Raw genomic sequence first — 16,810 nt, 5'->3', positions numbered from 1 at the left:
AGCTAGGTCGCGAACCAGAACGATGGCGATGTTTGCGAAAGTCTAGGGAACGGGAGTGATGCCTCCTCGAGGGGCACCACCGTCGTCGGTGCTTTTCAACTCGCGCGTGATGACGAGATCGATATGAAGTTTCCGACGAGCTGCTTTCTCTCTCTCGTGCTGCGGTCTTCACCGGAAAAAAAAAAAAAAAAATGATAGCGCACACCCCTTCCATTTCTCGTCTCTCGCGCGGAAATGTAAACTCATCTCGCACTCTTCTTCGTATTCCGGACCGATGACTCGATTACATTAATCGCATTTGTTGACAAATTCAACAAAAACGACGGCAGGAATTAGAGCACAAACGCGTTGAGATGATTTTAAAATCGAAACGTTATTAAAATCTTGCTAATGCGAATTTGAAGAACAAACAATTGTTTCACAAGAAAATGTCACACCGAAACTCGCTCGGAAATACAAAAAGTTCGGAAAAGGGTAATGAAAACGATATAAACTAACAAAATGTATAACTACTATAAAACTTTGAAATTTATTAAAAAAAAAAAATAGCTTAGGGCCAATGATAAAAACGCGGTTTCTTAGCGGACTTCGCGTTTTGATCCTAGCGAGTGGCGCCGACTGCGGACGATCCGCGAATTCGCGGATTGCCATTGAGCAGGCGCTCGAGACCGTTGGACCGTTCGCAGCATCCGGGAGCTGCGCGACGTCGCCGTCGCCGTCGCCGTCGATTGGCCGGGAGAACGCGCAGAGCGCGAGATGAAACCGGAACGACAGAGAGAGAGAAGGAGGGTGAACGCGAGAGAGAGCGGATCTCGTTTCAAACTCGAAATCCTTAACGAGGAACACTCAGAGCCACGCGAGCGGCCGCGCGACGCGGTACGAGCCGTTTGAATGCCGGTGTGAACGACGTCGCGTTATGTGCATCGAGAAACGTGTGAGCCACGCGGGGCTCGCTTGTGTCATCCTGTTTCTCGCGGCAATTTTTCAGCCGTTTGGTGAGTGCACATTGTTTTTAGAAGAAAATATTTTTAATTTTTAGAAGAAAAGATTTTTTGAATTTGAAAACAATCGAAAATATATAAACCGACGAGGAGAGAAAAACTGACGGAAAATTGTCACAAACGAACGCGAATCTCTTTGCTTATTACAATCTTTGATTAAAATTAATAATGTGTAAATTTTTCATGTAACACAGAACGCAAAATGTAAGCGCGTATATAATTAATACACGGTATAATAAACGTATAAATATTTAACAAACAACTAAAACAATTATCGTCTCATCTTACGTTTGAATTATCAGATACAGTTTCGCGTAAACGATTATTTTCCGCCAGAGCTCACAAACAATTATCAATCAACAAATAACGTCATCGTCATTTTGTAATAACAATGATATACATATACACAATCATGTTGTAACAATAATAATATATACACAATTATTATTGTCGATATAAATTATTTACTTGTACACTAGTACTTATTTTTTTTTTTTTTATAAATCGCGACTGTTATATAAATTTGTTTTTTTTCTTTTTTTTTTACATTTTTTACATTTAATTAATTCCGCACATAAGTGAACGTCGATTGGAGTTTGGCGGAATCGACCGTCCCGTGTAATTTGTCTATTTTGTCACGAAAGTGAAAATCAATTAAGTACGATCAATCTTCAAAGCCGCGCGTTATTATTCAATCCTCGAGCACGCGTCAGCTTGTATTTACGTTTCAATTTATATGTAGCGCTTCTCGAAAAATAAAGAATAAATAATATATACAAGAGATATTCAAATGAACTTGAAAACCAAATCGGAACGCGTACTTGGATGGGGGGGGGGGGGGATATGAATTTATAAAGTGCGCTCGCGCGAAATCCGCGATATATTACGCAAAGTCTCGCGGTTTTTCAAACGCTGTACAAATTCTCGCTCGACGAGGGAGATGGGAGAGAAATCAAGAGGGGAGACTTCGACTGTAATGTAATTAAACCATAGGGATAATTGGCTTATTCTTCCAATAACAATAGAGCTTTATGGAAACATGGAAATTGCGGTCGCCCGATTAAGTTCGCCCGCGCGTCGAGTTGTTGAAGCAAAGCGCGGTGGATGCAAAGCGCTTGGTCGCGAGCAAGTAGTACGAGTCGACAATAAGTCATTCATTAGGGAAAGGACGCACAAGCGTGGCTTTAACCGTCGGGCGCGTATGCAAGATCTCTCGCGCGCGGGTCCATTTTTTATTCGCGCGTATATAAATTTTCTCGTAACGAGGAAGAGGAGGATAAAGTGAGAGCTATTTTTTATATATTAAACCACGTCGCATTCTTATTTCTTAAAAGCGTGAAAAATATGTCTCACACACCAGGTTTTTTTTTACCGGTTCCGTGTCTCATATCTTAAACGTGAAAAATAGGCCACTACATCTTCGGAAGAAAATTCTCTCTCTCTCTCTCTCTCTCTCTTTCCGTCGCGCGCCCCGAGAAACTTCATTCCGAGAGAGAGATCTCCTCTCGAGCCATCCCCTCGCGCGGACGAACACCGCGCAACCAACGGGCAACTCGAAGCGCGGTCTGTTAATTTTCACGGTACATTGTGGGGACCGTGCAATCACAATGAAATACCGCGCGCGCGGCCTCCTGTTCTCGCGCCCGTCTCCCGTCTGTCTTTCTATAGCTTAACGTAATTAGTTTCGCTGCCGGACGTATTAGCGGATTTGCGAATTAACGTTAAGCAAACTCGCTCGCTTTCTTTCTTTCTTTCTCTCTCCCTCTCTCTTTCTGCGGTCCGTTTAAGCAACGAAAAAACAATGAGCACGCCGGGCAATCTAACTTTACCACTTAACTCGTTTACGATTTATGTGGTTGTTCGCGCGCGGTCGTTGCATTCGCACGTAATTACACGTCGTTGCATATTCTCCGCGCGCGCAGGCGGGATTAGCAAAATGACACGAGATTTACTCGGAATAAAACTCGTGTCTCTCTCTATCCTTAATGCACTTGTTTTTTTGAGTCGTTTTAATGTCTCTCGTTTACGGTTAAACAAGGTAACGCTGTTGTTGTTCTCGTCGCAAACGTCGCGTGCTCGGGAAAAGTTGTCGCTGGTCTAGAAAGCGCGCTCGGCCTCTTTTTTTGTTTTCTTTTGCCTTTATCGAGTGGAACACGAATGCGCTAATAATTACGTGAAATTACAATATAGAAAGATTCGCGACAAGAAGAAAAAATTGAATCGCGAACGAATTAAAATTTTAAAATATCACACGCCAATTCGGATATATTTTCTCTGAAATTACTTCGAATCAGCGCAGCTTGTATATAGATAATTGATCGAATTCGAGATTTTTGGGCCGCCTGGTCCGGTCGATACCTATCGGTATCTGCTCTAACAAATTCGCCGACCGTGTCTGTAACAAATTTATTACGAGAGAACTAATCTCATCTCTCTCTCTTTCTCTCTCTATAATCGGGTTTTCTCGTAGATACTTTCGCAGACAGCCGTCAAATATTCCGATGAATTATTCCGCCGTAAAAGAGACCGGGAGCTTAGAGGTGCATAATGTGGAATAATTATAGAAAGTGCGCCGCGCCGTTTTTCATCGATCGCGCGCGCGCTTTCCTTTTTCTCCTCTCTCCCCCCCCCCCCGCCCCGATGTGCGCGCTTCGGGAATATTCTTTGGAAAAGCACGGGGGGGGGGGGGATATATCCCCCATCCTTTATATGAGAGCAAAGCGCTTTCGGGGTCCCCCCGAGCTTCGCGCTGCCGGAAATTCATTTCGTTCGATTGGCGATGCAACATTACCGGAGGTAATCTCGTCTCTCCCGGGCGTCGTGTGTCGTGTGCGAAAATTGACAAGGGATCAACGACGACGAGGCCCGAACGAACGGCCCTATATATATACACGAGTGCAATACAAGTTGATGGGGAAATTCCCTTGTGATATTCTCGGGGCTTTATCGCGCTCGAGGGTGAACGGGTAAGTACAGCCGCGCGCGCCGGTAAAGTGTCGCGAAAAATCCCCGTGAAGAGTCGTTTCACGGGAGGGCAAAAGCATCGGGTCGTTACGTGCGATCTCAACGTATTCGTATAATAACCCGCGGTTCGCGGTTGTATCCGGGGTTGTACATCCTTTTTCCGGTTTTTTTCGCGAATGCGAAAATTTGTAAAAAACGCGAAAATGCGATCTGATTGCGAGATCGCGGAGATTCGTTTTTTTTTCTCTCTACGGGCGATGATCGAAAGCCCGCTCTCTCTCTAACGATGTACCCGAAAGTCGGACCGCAAATTTACAAGCGATGACCCGTAAATGTTGCAAACGCGTAATGTCGCGTTGAGAACACTCGCTGTATGCACGTGGCCGATAAAAAATTACTGACGTCGAGCGCACGTGTGAGCACGGCACTCTCTCTCTCTCTCTCTGTCTCTCTTTCTCTCTCAACATACTCATTTATTTACGTGAGCGCTACTATAATGCGTCGTGCATTACGTTATTTTTGCGGAGCTATATTGCGGCGGCCGAGGAGATGAAATATTCAGATGTCCCGATTGCTGATTTATGCCGCGTTTACCACGTCGAGGGGACACGACGCGGGAAACACGTGTATACACACCCCTCCCCCCTGAAATAGCTTTGTTTCGTGTCAACAGCATAAATATGTAAAAGCGCTTATATAAACTATCGCACTATGGGGGGAGGGAGGAGGAAGGGGGAGAAAAAAAAAACACTTTTATACCTTCGATTTTTTGCTTTACACGCGTTCGCATCAATTACCCGGAAAAGGATCGGAATCAAAACACGGTGTTGTGTGATCCACTTTCAATGCGGAATATTATATATATATATATGCGGGGGCGTCGTTTATATCGCTGATTGAATTTAATTAAATTTCTGCGAGGACACATCTCCCCGCTTGTTTTACCGCGACGGAAACGAGACGCGAGTTGTGTGGTCTCCTTCTATCTCGTTTTCCCGCCTACGTCGGAGCTTATAGTTATTCGTTTTAATTGCTCTTCCGACGGAAAAATTCTCTTTGCTCTCTGCCCGCGCACATTGTGTTTTTAACGCGCGTACATATTTCCGCGCTTGCACGGAACCGCGCGGGACCGCGCGTGCGCAAAGCACAACCGATTTACGAATATACAATTTAATAACGATTTAATAACAATTTCGGATGTGTAGTAAAATAATCGTGTAAAGTGAACAATCAAAGAAAGAACATATCGGGACTACGTTAACAACGAGATATAAACGCGCTTATTAATAATTCGCTTATTTTAATAATTATTTTTTCCTAATTAATAAAGTCTTACTTTTTTTCAATTAATTTGTCTCAACGGGGGTTGCTCTCGAAAATTTATAGTAATCGCGCTCCACAAGTGTGAAATGTTTGCTTTGCATTAAATCAACAGACCAGAGGGTGTTGCACCGACGCCATTTCAATTAATAAACACATCGCGGTTATTAAAACATTAATAATTGCAGATTAACAATTTTATTTTTCTTACTCTTTCGCGTTAATAACATTTTTACGTTATTGCGTTTTTTTCGAACGTATCGATACCGGTTTAAATTTTTAAAATACTCTTTTTTGAAGTGTTATTATTATTAATATTCTTGTAAATATAAATTTTATATATTTCCCGAACGCAAATCCTTTGAATAAATCGTCCCGCATTCCGATAATCCTCTCTTTCTCCGGTGCTTTTATTTTATATATATACGTATATTATGTACGCGCGAAAACGCTCGCCCTCGTGTTCGTTGCGGACTTCGTTCGTTACAACAATGAAGAAAGTCGTCGGATTATACCAATTGCCACTTGATATCGCTCAGATTAGTCGAAGATGCTTTTCTCGATGAGCTTTCTTCCAGGCGGGAAGGAAAATGTGCGCGCGCGCGCGCGCGCATCGAGTTTCCGCTTCTATATCCTTGAGTAGAGTTTCGCGAAACTTTCGAGTATAATCCACCGTGAAACTTTTCGGTGCATCCGATAGGCACATTCCTCCTTCGTTAATGCGCAAGAATTCATATTACGCTTCACATAAGAGCGGGAAAAAAAAAATTACAATTTTTTTTAATCGTAATTTCGCAGTTTTCGCGCGAAAGACGAGAGAGTATATATATATACTGAATTATTCCGCTTTTGTGTATCAAAGCCGCTTTTATCCGACGCGGCGCGCGCGTTACATTTGGAGAAATCTTCGCGCGCGTTCCTCTTCTCTTCCCGTAACGTGTACTTTGCGTACTCTCTCTTCTCTTTGTTCCCTTTCAACCGACTCGACTTTATCGCCATCCGCGCGCATTAAAGAATTTCCATATCGGCCGCCGCGACCTTCCCCCTCGGTATACCGCGCGCGAAAACACTTCTCTCGACGAAGGGCGAAATGACAAGCGGGGGACCGATGACTTCCTCCGCGGCTCCGCGCGTGGCGGAGTTTCGCAGTAGTAATAGTCGAAGTTTCGACCCCGCCTCGTGCGCGGCCAAGTGCCGCGACTCTCTCCTCGACAAACTTCACAATAGAACTTCCGCATTTTCGCCTCGCTGCCCGCATCGCCTGAAGAAGATGCGCAGTCACGAGAGAAACCCCCCCTTCCCCCCTCGTGGGTCTCCTTCCTTTCTTTCCCGTTTCTCTCCCGTCTCACACACACACACAGACACACACAGACACAGGCTTCTCGCGCGCTTCCACGCCTTCCTTGTTTGATCGAATCTCTCGCTCGTTTCGCAGGACTTTGCCAAAATGCCGGGGCACGCGGCACGTACGAGAGGAGATCGGATCTGCTTAACAGCGACGACGAGAAGTCGTCGCGCGCTCTGGAAATCCATCATCGGCAGTATAACAGGTAAAAAATAGTATATCGAGTTGCGCGAGATTTATAATGTTTTCGACGCTGCTCTCGGATGTAACGCAGCGACGAGAATCTCTCTCGCTCCGCCGCGCGAGTAACGCGAGATTCTTCGGACGGAGCGAGATGATACACAGCCGGAGAGCTTTTGATTCGATTACACCGGAGCTTTGTCTTGCGCAAAATTCGCGCGAACGTCCGGTGGAACGTCGCGGAGTTGGAGAAATCACAATGGAATTATACGTTGTAATTGTAGATCAAAGGTTCTCGCAAAACGGAAACGTTACCGAGCACCGAGACTCGCGGTCTCGATATATATATATATATATATATATATATATATATATATATTATATAGGTACGTCTCTCATCGAGACGTATAAGAGCGCGTGTAATTTGCAATAAAACAGAAATCCGCACCGAGACGAGATTATTATTATTATTATTATTGTTTTTGTTTTCGCGTCTATTTGCACTCGATCTCTGAACTCTATTTTTTTTCGCAGTAACAGCAGTATCGAATATTTTTCGAAAGCTGATATCACATCGTGTTTTTTTTAGCAAATATGTATATACAAAATAGCACCGGGAAATCTATACCGTAATAATATAAGGATGTGATGTGTTCTCGCGGGCTCTCGAAATAAATCCTCGAACGGAGCGTGTGTTCAAAATTCTCTTTGATGATTTATTTAACAAAACTGAGCGGTATAGTCTCTCATCTCGCTCTCAGATCTCTCTTTCTCTCTCTCTCTCTCTCGAGACAAGCGCGCGCGCGCGCTTGTCTTTTGCAGAAGAGCGAGAACGGTTAGAGCTTGTTGTTATCTATCTTAGCCGGGACGCATCTTCTTCGGAGGGAGCGGAGAGGAAGCTCGAAGAGGAAAACAGAGGGACGCTCTTGTCGCGGGGCGTTATCACGGAGTCGGCGGGGACGGAAGAGGAAGCGAAAGCGGGAGGGACCCGCGGTGATAAACGCGGGAACAAACATCTCCTTTTGTCGGAAAATGGTGCGAAAATTCTTCTTCCACGGCGAAACGTAAATGTCAGTGAGTAAAATCGCTTTTCTCTAATATAGGAAACGCATTCCGAGTATAAATAAAGTTCGCGCGCGCGAAGAGAGAGACGCGAAAATACACACACACACACATTTCCGAAATGAAATATGATGGCGCACCTCTTCTTAAACCGGCAGTGTTGTATTGTCGCTAAACTCTTCTCTCGCTTTTTTATTCTCTTTTCTTTGCGCTCCCATCGCGCATCTTGCATTTAACCATCGCACGGATATATATTTTTGGACAGAAAATATCCTTTTGGAGCGTGCGATTTTTTTAATAAAAAGTTTGATGCGAGTTTACTCATTAAAACAAAACAAACAAAAAACAGTTAATTAAAACTCGTTTTTGTTTTTTACAGGAAAAACTTGTTTGACTGACTTGTTCCAGCAATTAGATTTGTGTAAATGTTTGAAAATAAAAACCAGAAGTTTGCTGATTCGCTAAAGAGTTTTTAGTTTTTTCAGAAATGTCTAATTCAAAAATCATCATTTCCGCTATATATATATATATCCTCGTTCCCGGCAGCAATCTCGAGCGAGCGAGGACGGGAGGACGGCGTCCTTCTCGGAGGTCGAGCGCGGAAAAAGCGTCGCAGGGTCAAAGATCCGAGGAATTCCGGGGACGTCGGGGATCGCGCGCGCGAGAAGATTAACGAAGACAGTCGCGAGAACGAGATAGCGGCGAACAGCAGGCGTGGCGGTGGTGGCGAATCGTCGCGGAAGCGGAACGGCGGTGGATCGGGATCGAGAAATCGGGAAACGCGAAAGTCTCGCGCTGATGCGCGACGTAAGCGAAAAAAGGATAGAAGAGAACGTAACAGAACGAGCGACAACAAGCGGCACGACGTAGCGGCGCGACGATCAAAGCGCAAAAGAAAGACGCACGACGCGACGAGAGGTCTCGTTCTCGAGAGCCTCGATCTCGCCGGTAACGAGAACGCGTCGTACGAACGCGTCTCGATCGAGAATTCGTCAAACGTCACCCCGGATTACATCGTCCCGTCAACGGAATCAACGACAACGCCGTCGAGTCTCCAGCGTTATCCGAACCTCGGGGTTACGAGGAAACTAGCGAGAACGACGCCCCGTCGCGGTTTCTACACGGCCGACACCGTGGAGAGAGAATTCTCGAAGCAGCTCGAGATGGAGATCTCCAAGTCCGCCTCCAAGGACCGCTCAATTCTGGAGGACGGTATCTTCGATAGGTCTCCGGGGCAATCGAGCGGACGGAATGTAAAGTCGTCGGGCGAAGTCAACGAGAAAAGCACGGTCGCAACGTCGTCGGACGGAAAAACCGATTTCGGAAGTTCGCGCTACGACGCCGCGAAGATGCTGGGTTATTCGAGAACCGAGGAGGATCTGCCGATACTCGATCTGGAGAACGACGTGCTTGAGAGAGCCATAAAGGATTACAACGCGTACATGATGTCGAGGCAGAAATCGCGTTACTACGACGAGCCGCTGCCGATTCGTCGCGTCTCCGAGTCCCCGCATCCGCCGCGAAAGCCGATAATTAATTCGGAGGAGAGCGGCGGCGACGACGACGACGACGACGACGGAGGAGGAAGCGCGGAAGTCACGGGTGAAACGCGCAACGACGGCGGCACGAGCGGGGACTTATCTTGCATAAACGGGACGTTCCTGCCGGCGCCTCTATCTCGCCACGCGCTGATCAAATATGTAAAGTAAGTGCTCTCCTATCGTCTATCATCCATAATTCAATGCTCGGGATAATTCCTCGGGAATCAACGCGATTTCTGCGCGATATATATCTCGGCAAACTGTACGTACGTGCCGAAGTGCCGCGCGTTTCCGAGAAACACACGTCGGATATTAATTTAATTTTTTTCACGGAATTACACAATATATATTTGATATTTGATATTTTACACTGAAAAAATTATATTCTTGTAAGTAGAAGATTTTATACTTAAAAAATCTTCTTCAAGATTTTAGATGATATTCTTCTGAAATTAAGAATATATTCTTTATTTAAGAATATAGTCTTTTTCGATAGTGAGATATATATATGTTTTCCCATAGAGGCTTTTTTATATTCTAATCAAGTATATATTCTTATCAATATTACTATTTAGAGGATTTTTCTCTTAAAATAAGAAACTCTTTTTTCGCAATATAAATTTAATTTCAATTAGGGGGGTATTTGGGATTTCTCATATACGAGATGCAAGTATAGCATCCAATATGAATTTTAGAATTGTTATTTCAATTCGAATTTCACGTGTAAAAATTTACATGTGAACACGTATATATATGGATATATATACACATATAATTTCCGCACAACACCTAGCGAACGGCTCCTATGACCGAATATATATATTTATTAGTTAAGAAACTCTTCTTGGCGCCTATTTTAGTATAAAATATACTTAAAGTAAGTGGGATATATCCTCAAAACAAGAATACAATTTTTTCGGTGTACTCGCGCGCGAGTCAGTTTTTTTTGTTTCTTCTGGAAAAAAATATTGACAAAAATCAAGATACGTGTTTTATCTTTTATTAAAGAGGTGAAAAATCCTCTGCGGCGTGTTGATTTTATTCGGAAATTTCAAAATGGCGAAGCAAAATTTTCCCATCGCTCGCGCGCGCGCGCGCGCGCGCGATGTGTTTCCAGATTTTAAGATTACGTTTATTCTACTTTTCATTTAGCAGCGTGGATGTGTGCGGGCGGGCGGGCGTGCGAAAATATAGCTTTATCGCAAAAATAACTCAGCTCACGTTTTCTCTCTCTTTCTCTCCTCGTAATTATGAAAGGTCCTCGATTCCCGGCCACGAGTATTTGGAAGCCGATTACGAGTGCGCCCCGGGTTACCGTATGGCATCAACCGCGAGCCGATTAGTCTGCCGAGCTCGTCAGTGGGTCGGACAGGTGCCAAAGTGTGAGATCAAGCAAAAGCCGACCGGGTTGTGCGCCGAGGCGTCCTGCGAGCACGTGTGCAACGAAATTAACGGCCGTCCCGTCTGCTCCTGCTACGAGGGATTCAGAATTCTGGACGATCGCAAATGCGTCGGTGAGCTCTCGCCATGATTTTGTTATCTCCCCGCCGCGCGGATTATCATTACGGCCCCTCTCCCCCTTTAACAACAACAAGCTTTTTTTGATATATATGTTCTTTACTCGCGCAAGCTTCTTACTCGCGTGCGCGGAATTTCGTGAAATTTCTGCATCGAATTTTCGCATTTAATACGGGCGATTTTTGAAAAATGTTGTTAAATTTCGTAGAGATATTCGAAACTTCACATTTTTTTCGCACAGAGCTCTCGCGTGTGTGAACGTGTTTTTTTTTTTTTTTTTTTCTGGGTTTTCTGCTCGATTTCACTCCATATTGTGTATAGAACGTTGCGGTTATTTTATTTTATTTTATTTTTTTTATTAAATTAAATTTGCGATATCTCCGTGTAACATGTCGCTTCGTTTTTTGAATTGTTTTTTTTTTTTTTTTTTTTTTTTTGAGAGAAATTACACAACACATTCGCGCGTTAATGCAGTTTCTGCTGCGTTCTGGGATCGCTGTATTAGCAGCGGATTAAACCGCCGTGTCTTGTCTTGTTTATTTGCGCAGACATCAACGAATGTTTACTTAACAACGGTCACGGTCCTTGCCAGGACACCTGTCGAAATCTCATAGGCGGATACGAGTGCTCCTGCGAGGGTTTGCAAGACGCGACGCTGGCCGCTGATAATCACACGTGCGAATACAACAAGCACACGGGCCCGTGCAGCGTAAACAACGCCGGGTGCTCTCACACGTGTCTGTCCACGATGGGTCGGGTGTTTTGCCTGTGCCCGGACGGCTTCATGCTCGAGGACGACTGGAAAACATGCCAAGGCGAGTTGACTTAATTAAACATTGGCTTAAACGTTGCTCTCTCTCTCTCTCTCTCTCGGAAATATTTGAATTTTCTCTATCTCTCTCGCCCCGCTTCCGCAGGAAAATTTATAATTTGCAGCAGCTTCGATCTCGCGCCGCGACGACGTGGTGATTTATGGCGCGATCGCGCGCGACGCACGGATCTTCCGCAATAAATCTTTTATCGCGCGAGCGTACATTGTGGGTTTTTTCTTTTGTACGCGCTTATTCCGACGATATCCACGCCGGATATTTTCCCGTTCCGTTTTCGCGCGAGCGTGCGAATGTGGCGAGAAAAAAAAAAAAAAAAAACGGACATCGAGAAGAAAACGTTTTTTGACAAATGACAATCATTTCCCCGTTCGCAGATGTGGACGAATGCTCGGTGCCGGATCTTCAGACGGAGCTGTGTCGCCACGGTTGCATCAACACCCCGGGCTCTTATCGATGCGCGGAGCCCGCGGAGCTCAAGGATCAACCGGTTCTGGACAGCCTGTCTATCACCTGCCTGCCGGGTTACGAACAGACGCCCCACGGGACGTGCATCGGTGAGTCCCGCGGTTATATATTAATGTGCGAATATTCTCACAACACAAGCCCCTTCGCATCAACAACAGTTCGCGCGAAAGACGCTCGTCCCGATTTCCGTTTGTACGTTGAATTCCACGTCGAATTGAATTTCGTTAATGATCTCAACAAGTGTTGCCGTTGATTTTTAACGAGAATCACGTCCGAAAGAGAACAACATTTTTTTTTTTTTTTTTTTTACATCGTTGCAAATTAAAGTCTGGACAACAAGGCTGCAACAACTTTCTTCGAAAACTCGCGTCGAGGAAACTATCTCTCGTTACGGAAGGAATGCATTATTACGAGTGTCGAAGTTCTCGATAACAAGATTCCGAAGGTAGCTTCGTATATATACCGGACTTTCTGCGAAAACTCTCTCTCGTTGTTTCAGACCTCATTGTTAAATGACGTGCGAGGAGCGGCAAGGAGCGAATCCACTTCGCGCGCGAATTCGCCGCGCGTGTTAGTTAAGTTGCGTTAGGCTTAAATAAAGTTCTCGCGTTGTAACAAGTCCGAGAGTTGACGCGTCTATCGCGCGTTACGAAACACGCGAGAACGTATGATCTCTACGGGGGGGAACGTATTTTACTTTTGCTCAGCTTTGTGTACCGCGACTCGCAATTTGTTCTCTTTCTTTCCGGTCGTGTAATTTGCGAAGTCGCGTTGTTTAAAACAAAAACGCCCGCTCCAACGTTTATTTTGTTATTCAAATATTTTTTGCGCGTGCGTGTAATCTATTAAATTCTTCTTTGCTATAGCTGGAGCACAATTTTGTTTTGAAAAGAATTCCTCCTCCCGATCTCTCGTTTGGCCGGGGCGCGATCGTTACCGGTTTTTAGTGACGCGCCGCTACAACGCCCATCCCAAACTCTCCTCGGCGCGCAAAACTTGCGTTAACGTGTGCCCGTTTAAGTTCTTCTCTTTCTATTCTTCTTCTTCTTCTTCTTCTTCTTCGATCGACCAAACATCTCTCGAACAATTCTCTCGCGCGATTTCGAGGAAAAGCGCGCGGTTTTAAGTATTTTCCTCGAGGAAATCCGAGAGAGAGTCGCCTCTCGCGCGCTTTCTTTTTCCGGCGAGTTTTGCCGAGCGAAGGTATAGAGGTGTATCGTCGATTCTCGTGGCCTCATGGCCCCGCAAGGAAACGACACCTATATCACCACCTCTCAAGGTGTTGTTTTCGGATAGAACAAACGGAGAGAGAAACGGGGAAAGAAGAGAATGCGAGAGAGAGAAAGCGGAGCGTTGTCTTTTCTCTTTCCCCCACAATCGCGAATTCCTCGGGAGAGTAACCTTCTTAGGTAGTCCCCCGCGAGTTTTCCTCCTCCCCCCCCCCCAATACTCTCAAATATCCCGGAGGCTCTCTCCCTCTCGCCGTTTGCACAAACGCAACCCCCGCTGCAATCGGTTTTTTGCCGATGCGCGCCAAACGCGATAAGAAAGAAAAACGCGCGCGCGCGCCGCTTTCATTGGCATTTCCGCGCGGAAATATGCTTTTTTTTTTCTTTTTTTTTTATCGTCGCCGTATTCTTCGTCGTGCAATAACGTAAATGCGAAAGAAAAAAAAAAAAAGACAATATTAATCATTGGAAATAATGTTCATCTTCGCGAGTACTTCGCGCCTTTCGATTTTCATTATCGCGTTAAAAAAAAAAAAAAAAAAAAAAACGCAGCTTCCCTCTTCCGAGCAGTTTTTTTTCTCTCCTTCCTTCCGACGACAGTGTGTCAGTGTGCTAAAAATTTAAGAGAGACATCTCTCTCCCACACCACATCGCTCGCGCGCGCGCGCGTCTCTCTCTCTCTCTCTCTCTCTTTTACCGATAGCTCACGCCGCAGACATTCCGAAACTCGTAACTGGCAATCCAATTTCGCGGGGGCGTAAATCCTTCAATTACAATTGATGCGGTGGTGAATACCGACAAGAACATTACGGCTCTCGGCTGACATAGCGTTACAGGCGGTGTTCACGTTTGCGAATCTTTTTCCGCGGGAAGAGAGAATTCAATTTATCTTCACCCTTTCTCTCACCCTTCGGTCGTTAAACAGCGGCAAAATTTTTATATGTGCGCGCGGCATTCTTCGCGATGATTAACACATTACTTTATCGCTCGCCGGAGAAAAAAAAAACAAAAAAAAACAAAAATAAAAGAAACACGGCGAAGTTGCGAGAGAAACACGAAGCGCACACAAATCCTACAGCTAATTACGGCAATCGCGGTTTGTTGCCTCAACAAACGGCAACGCGCGTTCAAATTCTCTTTCTTTCTTTTTTTTTCTTTTTTTGGATGAGAAAAAGCTCGCGAGGCTCCGCAAACCTTTCTCTCTACGTAAAGGAGAAAAAAAAAAACATAAATCGCGCATTCAAGCGACCACGCGCGCAGCGCGCGTTTTATGAAAAATCTCCCCTAGTATTTCTCCACATCAAAGCGAAATTCTAATTTCACCAAGGCAAAGGCAATTCGCGTGCGCGGTTTTGTCCCAGCGTGAAGCGCAGTGACTATCGCAATGATCTTACAATCTCCGGTGTGTGTGTGTGTGTGTGCGGAAACGTGAAAGGAACACGGTCAAGGTGTCAAGGGCTGAAAGGGAGCGAATTTCTGAAAAAAAAACTGGAGCACCGATGAGAGAGAGAGAGAGAGAGAGAGAAAGCGAAATTTATTATAGCGCTCCGGGATAAAATCCCTTTAAACGCAAAAGAGAGAGAGAGAGAGAGGAATTTTTCAGCGATGAGATGAACGCAAAGTGTCATCTCGACCAATTCCCTTCGACGCGACGCAAGACGAATTTTCGCGGCGATAATATTCTCGCGTCTAAATAAATAAATAACTTCGCCCGTGTGTTGCATTTAAGCGTGAAAATTCATTTAGAGGTTTCGTTATCGCTCGAAGAGCTTACTCCAAAAACAGCGTCAGTTTAGATACCGAGAGGGACCTAAAATGAAACCGCGTCGATATCTTCTCCGAAATAAAAGTCGTTTATAGCAGGGGTGAACGTTTACATTACTATTAAAAATTGCGTCTATTTTACAAAATCGGACCGAGTGCGCGCGCGCGCGAGAGAGACAGAGAGAGAGAGAGAAAAAAAACTCCGGATTGAAATAGCGAGGTCAGAAGGGCAAAAAAGAGTTCTGCAAAAAAAAGACACACAGATCCGAGAGTAATTTTAATGAAAGAAAACGGGAAAAGAGAAATTAAATTTTTGCCGACCGCGCGCGAAAGACGCGGCGTGGCCGAAAACTGTCGAAAAGATTCGCGAAATTATTCGCGATCGCGCGCTCGGATTTTTATAGGCCGTGAAAGCAGCGAAAGTTGAGTGCACTCGGCTATCATTGAGAGTGCTCGGAGTAATAGCGACTCGGCCACTTCGGTCAATTTAACCGTAATCTCGTCGACGATTGAAAGAGACAGATCGGGAGAGGGGGAAGGGGCCAAAGAACGCGAGAATCGCGCCGGTGAAGGAGTCATTACGCGCGAATGAAAGAAGCTTTGTGTATATATATAATATTCGATGATGTGATGCGCAACGAGAACGATCGCGGCCGTCTGATCGTCGTCGTCGTCGCCGTCGTCGCTCGCGGGAGGAAAGACGAGGGGGGGAGGAGATTTCGTCTGGCTCGTGATAAACGCTCGCATTAAATTGCGGCGCGCAGTATCTTAGATCGGAGATTTAACTCGTGTCTGTGCGAAATTATTCACGCCGGTTATATTCGTAACAGATTCGAAACGTAGTCGATTACAATCGCGAAGCACTTTGGAACGAAATCTAATCGAATTTCAAAATAACCGATTGACTATAGAACGTTGTTGGAAGATTTATTTAATCGTTTTGCAAAATGTGTACGTAAGTTGCGATATAACGCAGCGATTGATAAATATCCGAAACGACGTGTGGATAGCCGACGGATGGGATATCGCGTTGTTGTTGTCGCTGAAAAGTTGTTTTTACGTTTTGAAAAAAAAAAACAAATGTCAAAAAACGTAGTGTTGCAACGATATAAAAGTCATCGATGACCGTATTTTAGCGAGCTGTCGCGCAAACGCTGCGACAGCCGAAAAAAAAAAAAAAATCCGGCGTTTGATACCTATTTGTTTTCTCCGAATGAGATGAAACTTGTCAAACGCGGCAATGTCGCCCGTTTCGGATACTTATCAATCGGGGGGTCTTTGTACGTATACGTACTGTGAAATGCAATTGTACTTGGTCGTTAGCGAGGTCGACGCGCATCGTCTTCGCTCGCAAATCATGTCGCTTCGGCCGCAGATCTTCTGCTTTCGAAACCGCACGTCATTTCCAGTCCAAACGGGACTTGCTTCGCGCCGCCCAATATACAATATATATACAGGGTGCGGCGCCAAAATCCGGACAAATTATATATGTTTTTCTAAATATGTTTTATTGCTACAATGAAAAGATTTACAAAATTTGTTTAGCCCCATTGTTTGTAAGGCCATAAATAATATATTCACTCAATATATC

General features: G+C 44.9%; 1 protein-coding gene across 2 annotated transcripts in view; it reads left to right on the top strand.

The window, feature by feature from the left end:
• Positions 1 to 868: 868 nt before the first annotated feature.
• The window catches only part of LOC109857445, a 28,778-nt gene continuing 12,836 nt past the window's right edge, over positions 869 to 16,810 (top strand). Inside the window, exons 1-7 of one of the 2 annotated variants that reach the window (XM_020433744.1) lie at positions 869 to 995; positions 6,721 to 6,835; positions 7,673 to 7,845; positions 8,419 to 9,577; positions 10,671 to 10,927; positions 11,480 to 11,746; positions 12,136 to 12,315. In XM_020433744.1, coding sequence (XP_020289333.1) covers positions 917 to 995; positions 6,721 to 6,835; positions 7,673 to 7,845; positions 8,419 to 9,577; positions 10,671 to 10,927; positions 11,480 to 11,746; positions 12,136 to 12,315 — 2,230 coding nt within the window. In that variant the 5' untranslated portion in view covers positions 869 to 916. Of the gene's footprint in view, positions 996 to 6,720; positions 6,836 to 7,672; positions 7,885 to 8,418; positions 9,578 to 10,670; positions 10,928 to 11,479; positions 11,747 to 12,135; positions 12,316 to 16,810 lie in introns of both variants that reach the window. The other variant, XM_020433743.1, reaches the window with a different exon arrangement.

This window comes from Pseudomyrmex gracilis, unplaced genomic scaffold (genome assembly GCF_002006095.1).
Source record: "Pseudomyrmex gracilis isolate BER0280 unplaced genomic scaffold, ASM200609v1 scaffold_159, whole genome shotgun sequence".
Lineage (NCBI taxonomy): Eukaryota > Metazoa > Arthropoda > Insecta > Hymenoptera > Formicidae > Pseudomyrmex > Pseudomyrmex gracilis.
The sequence above is the reverse complement of the archived record's forward strand: the minus strand, read 5'-3'. Positions and strand labels throughout refer to the sequence as shown.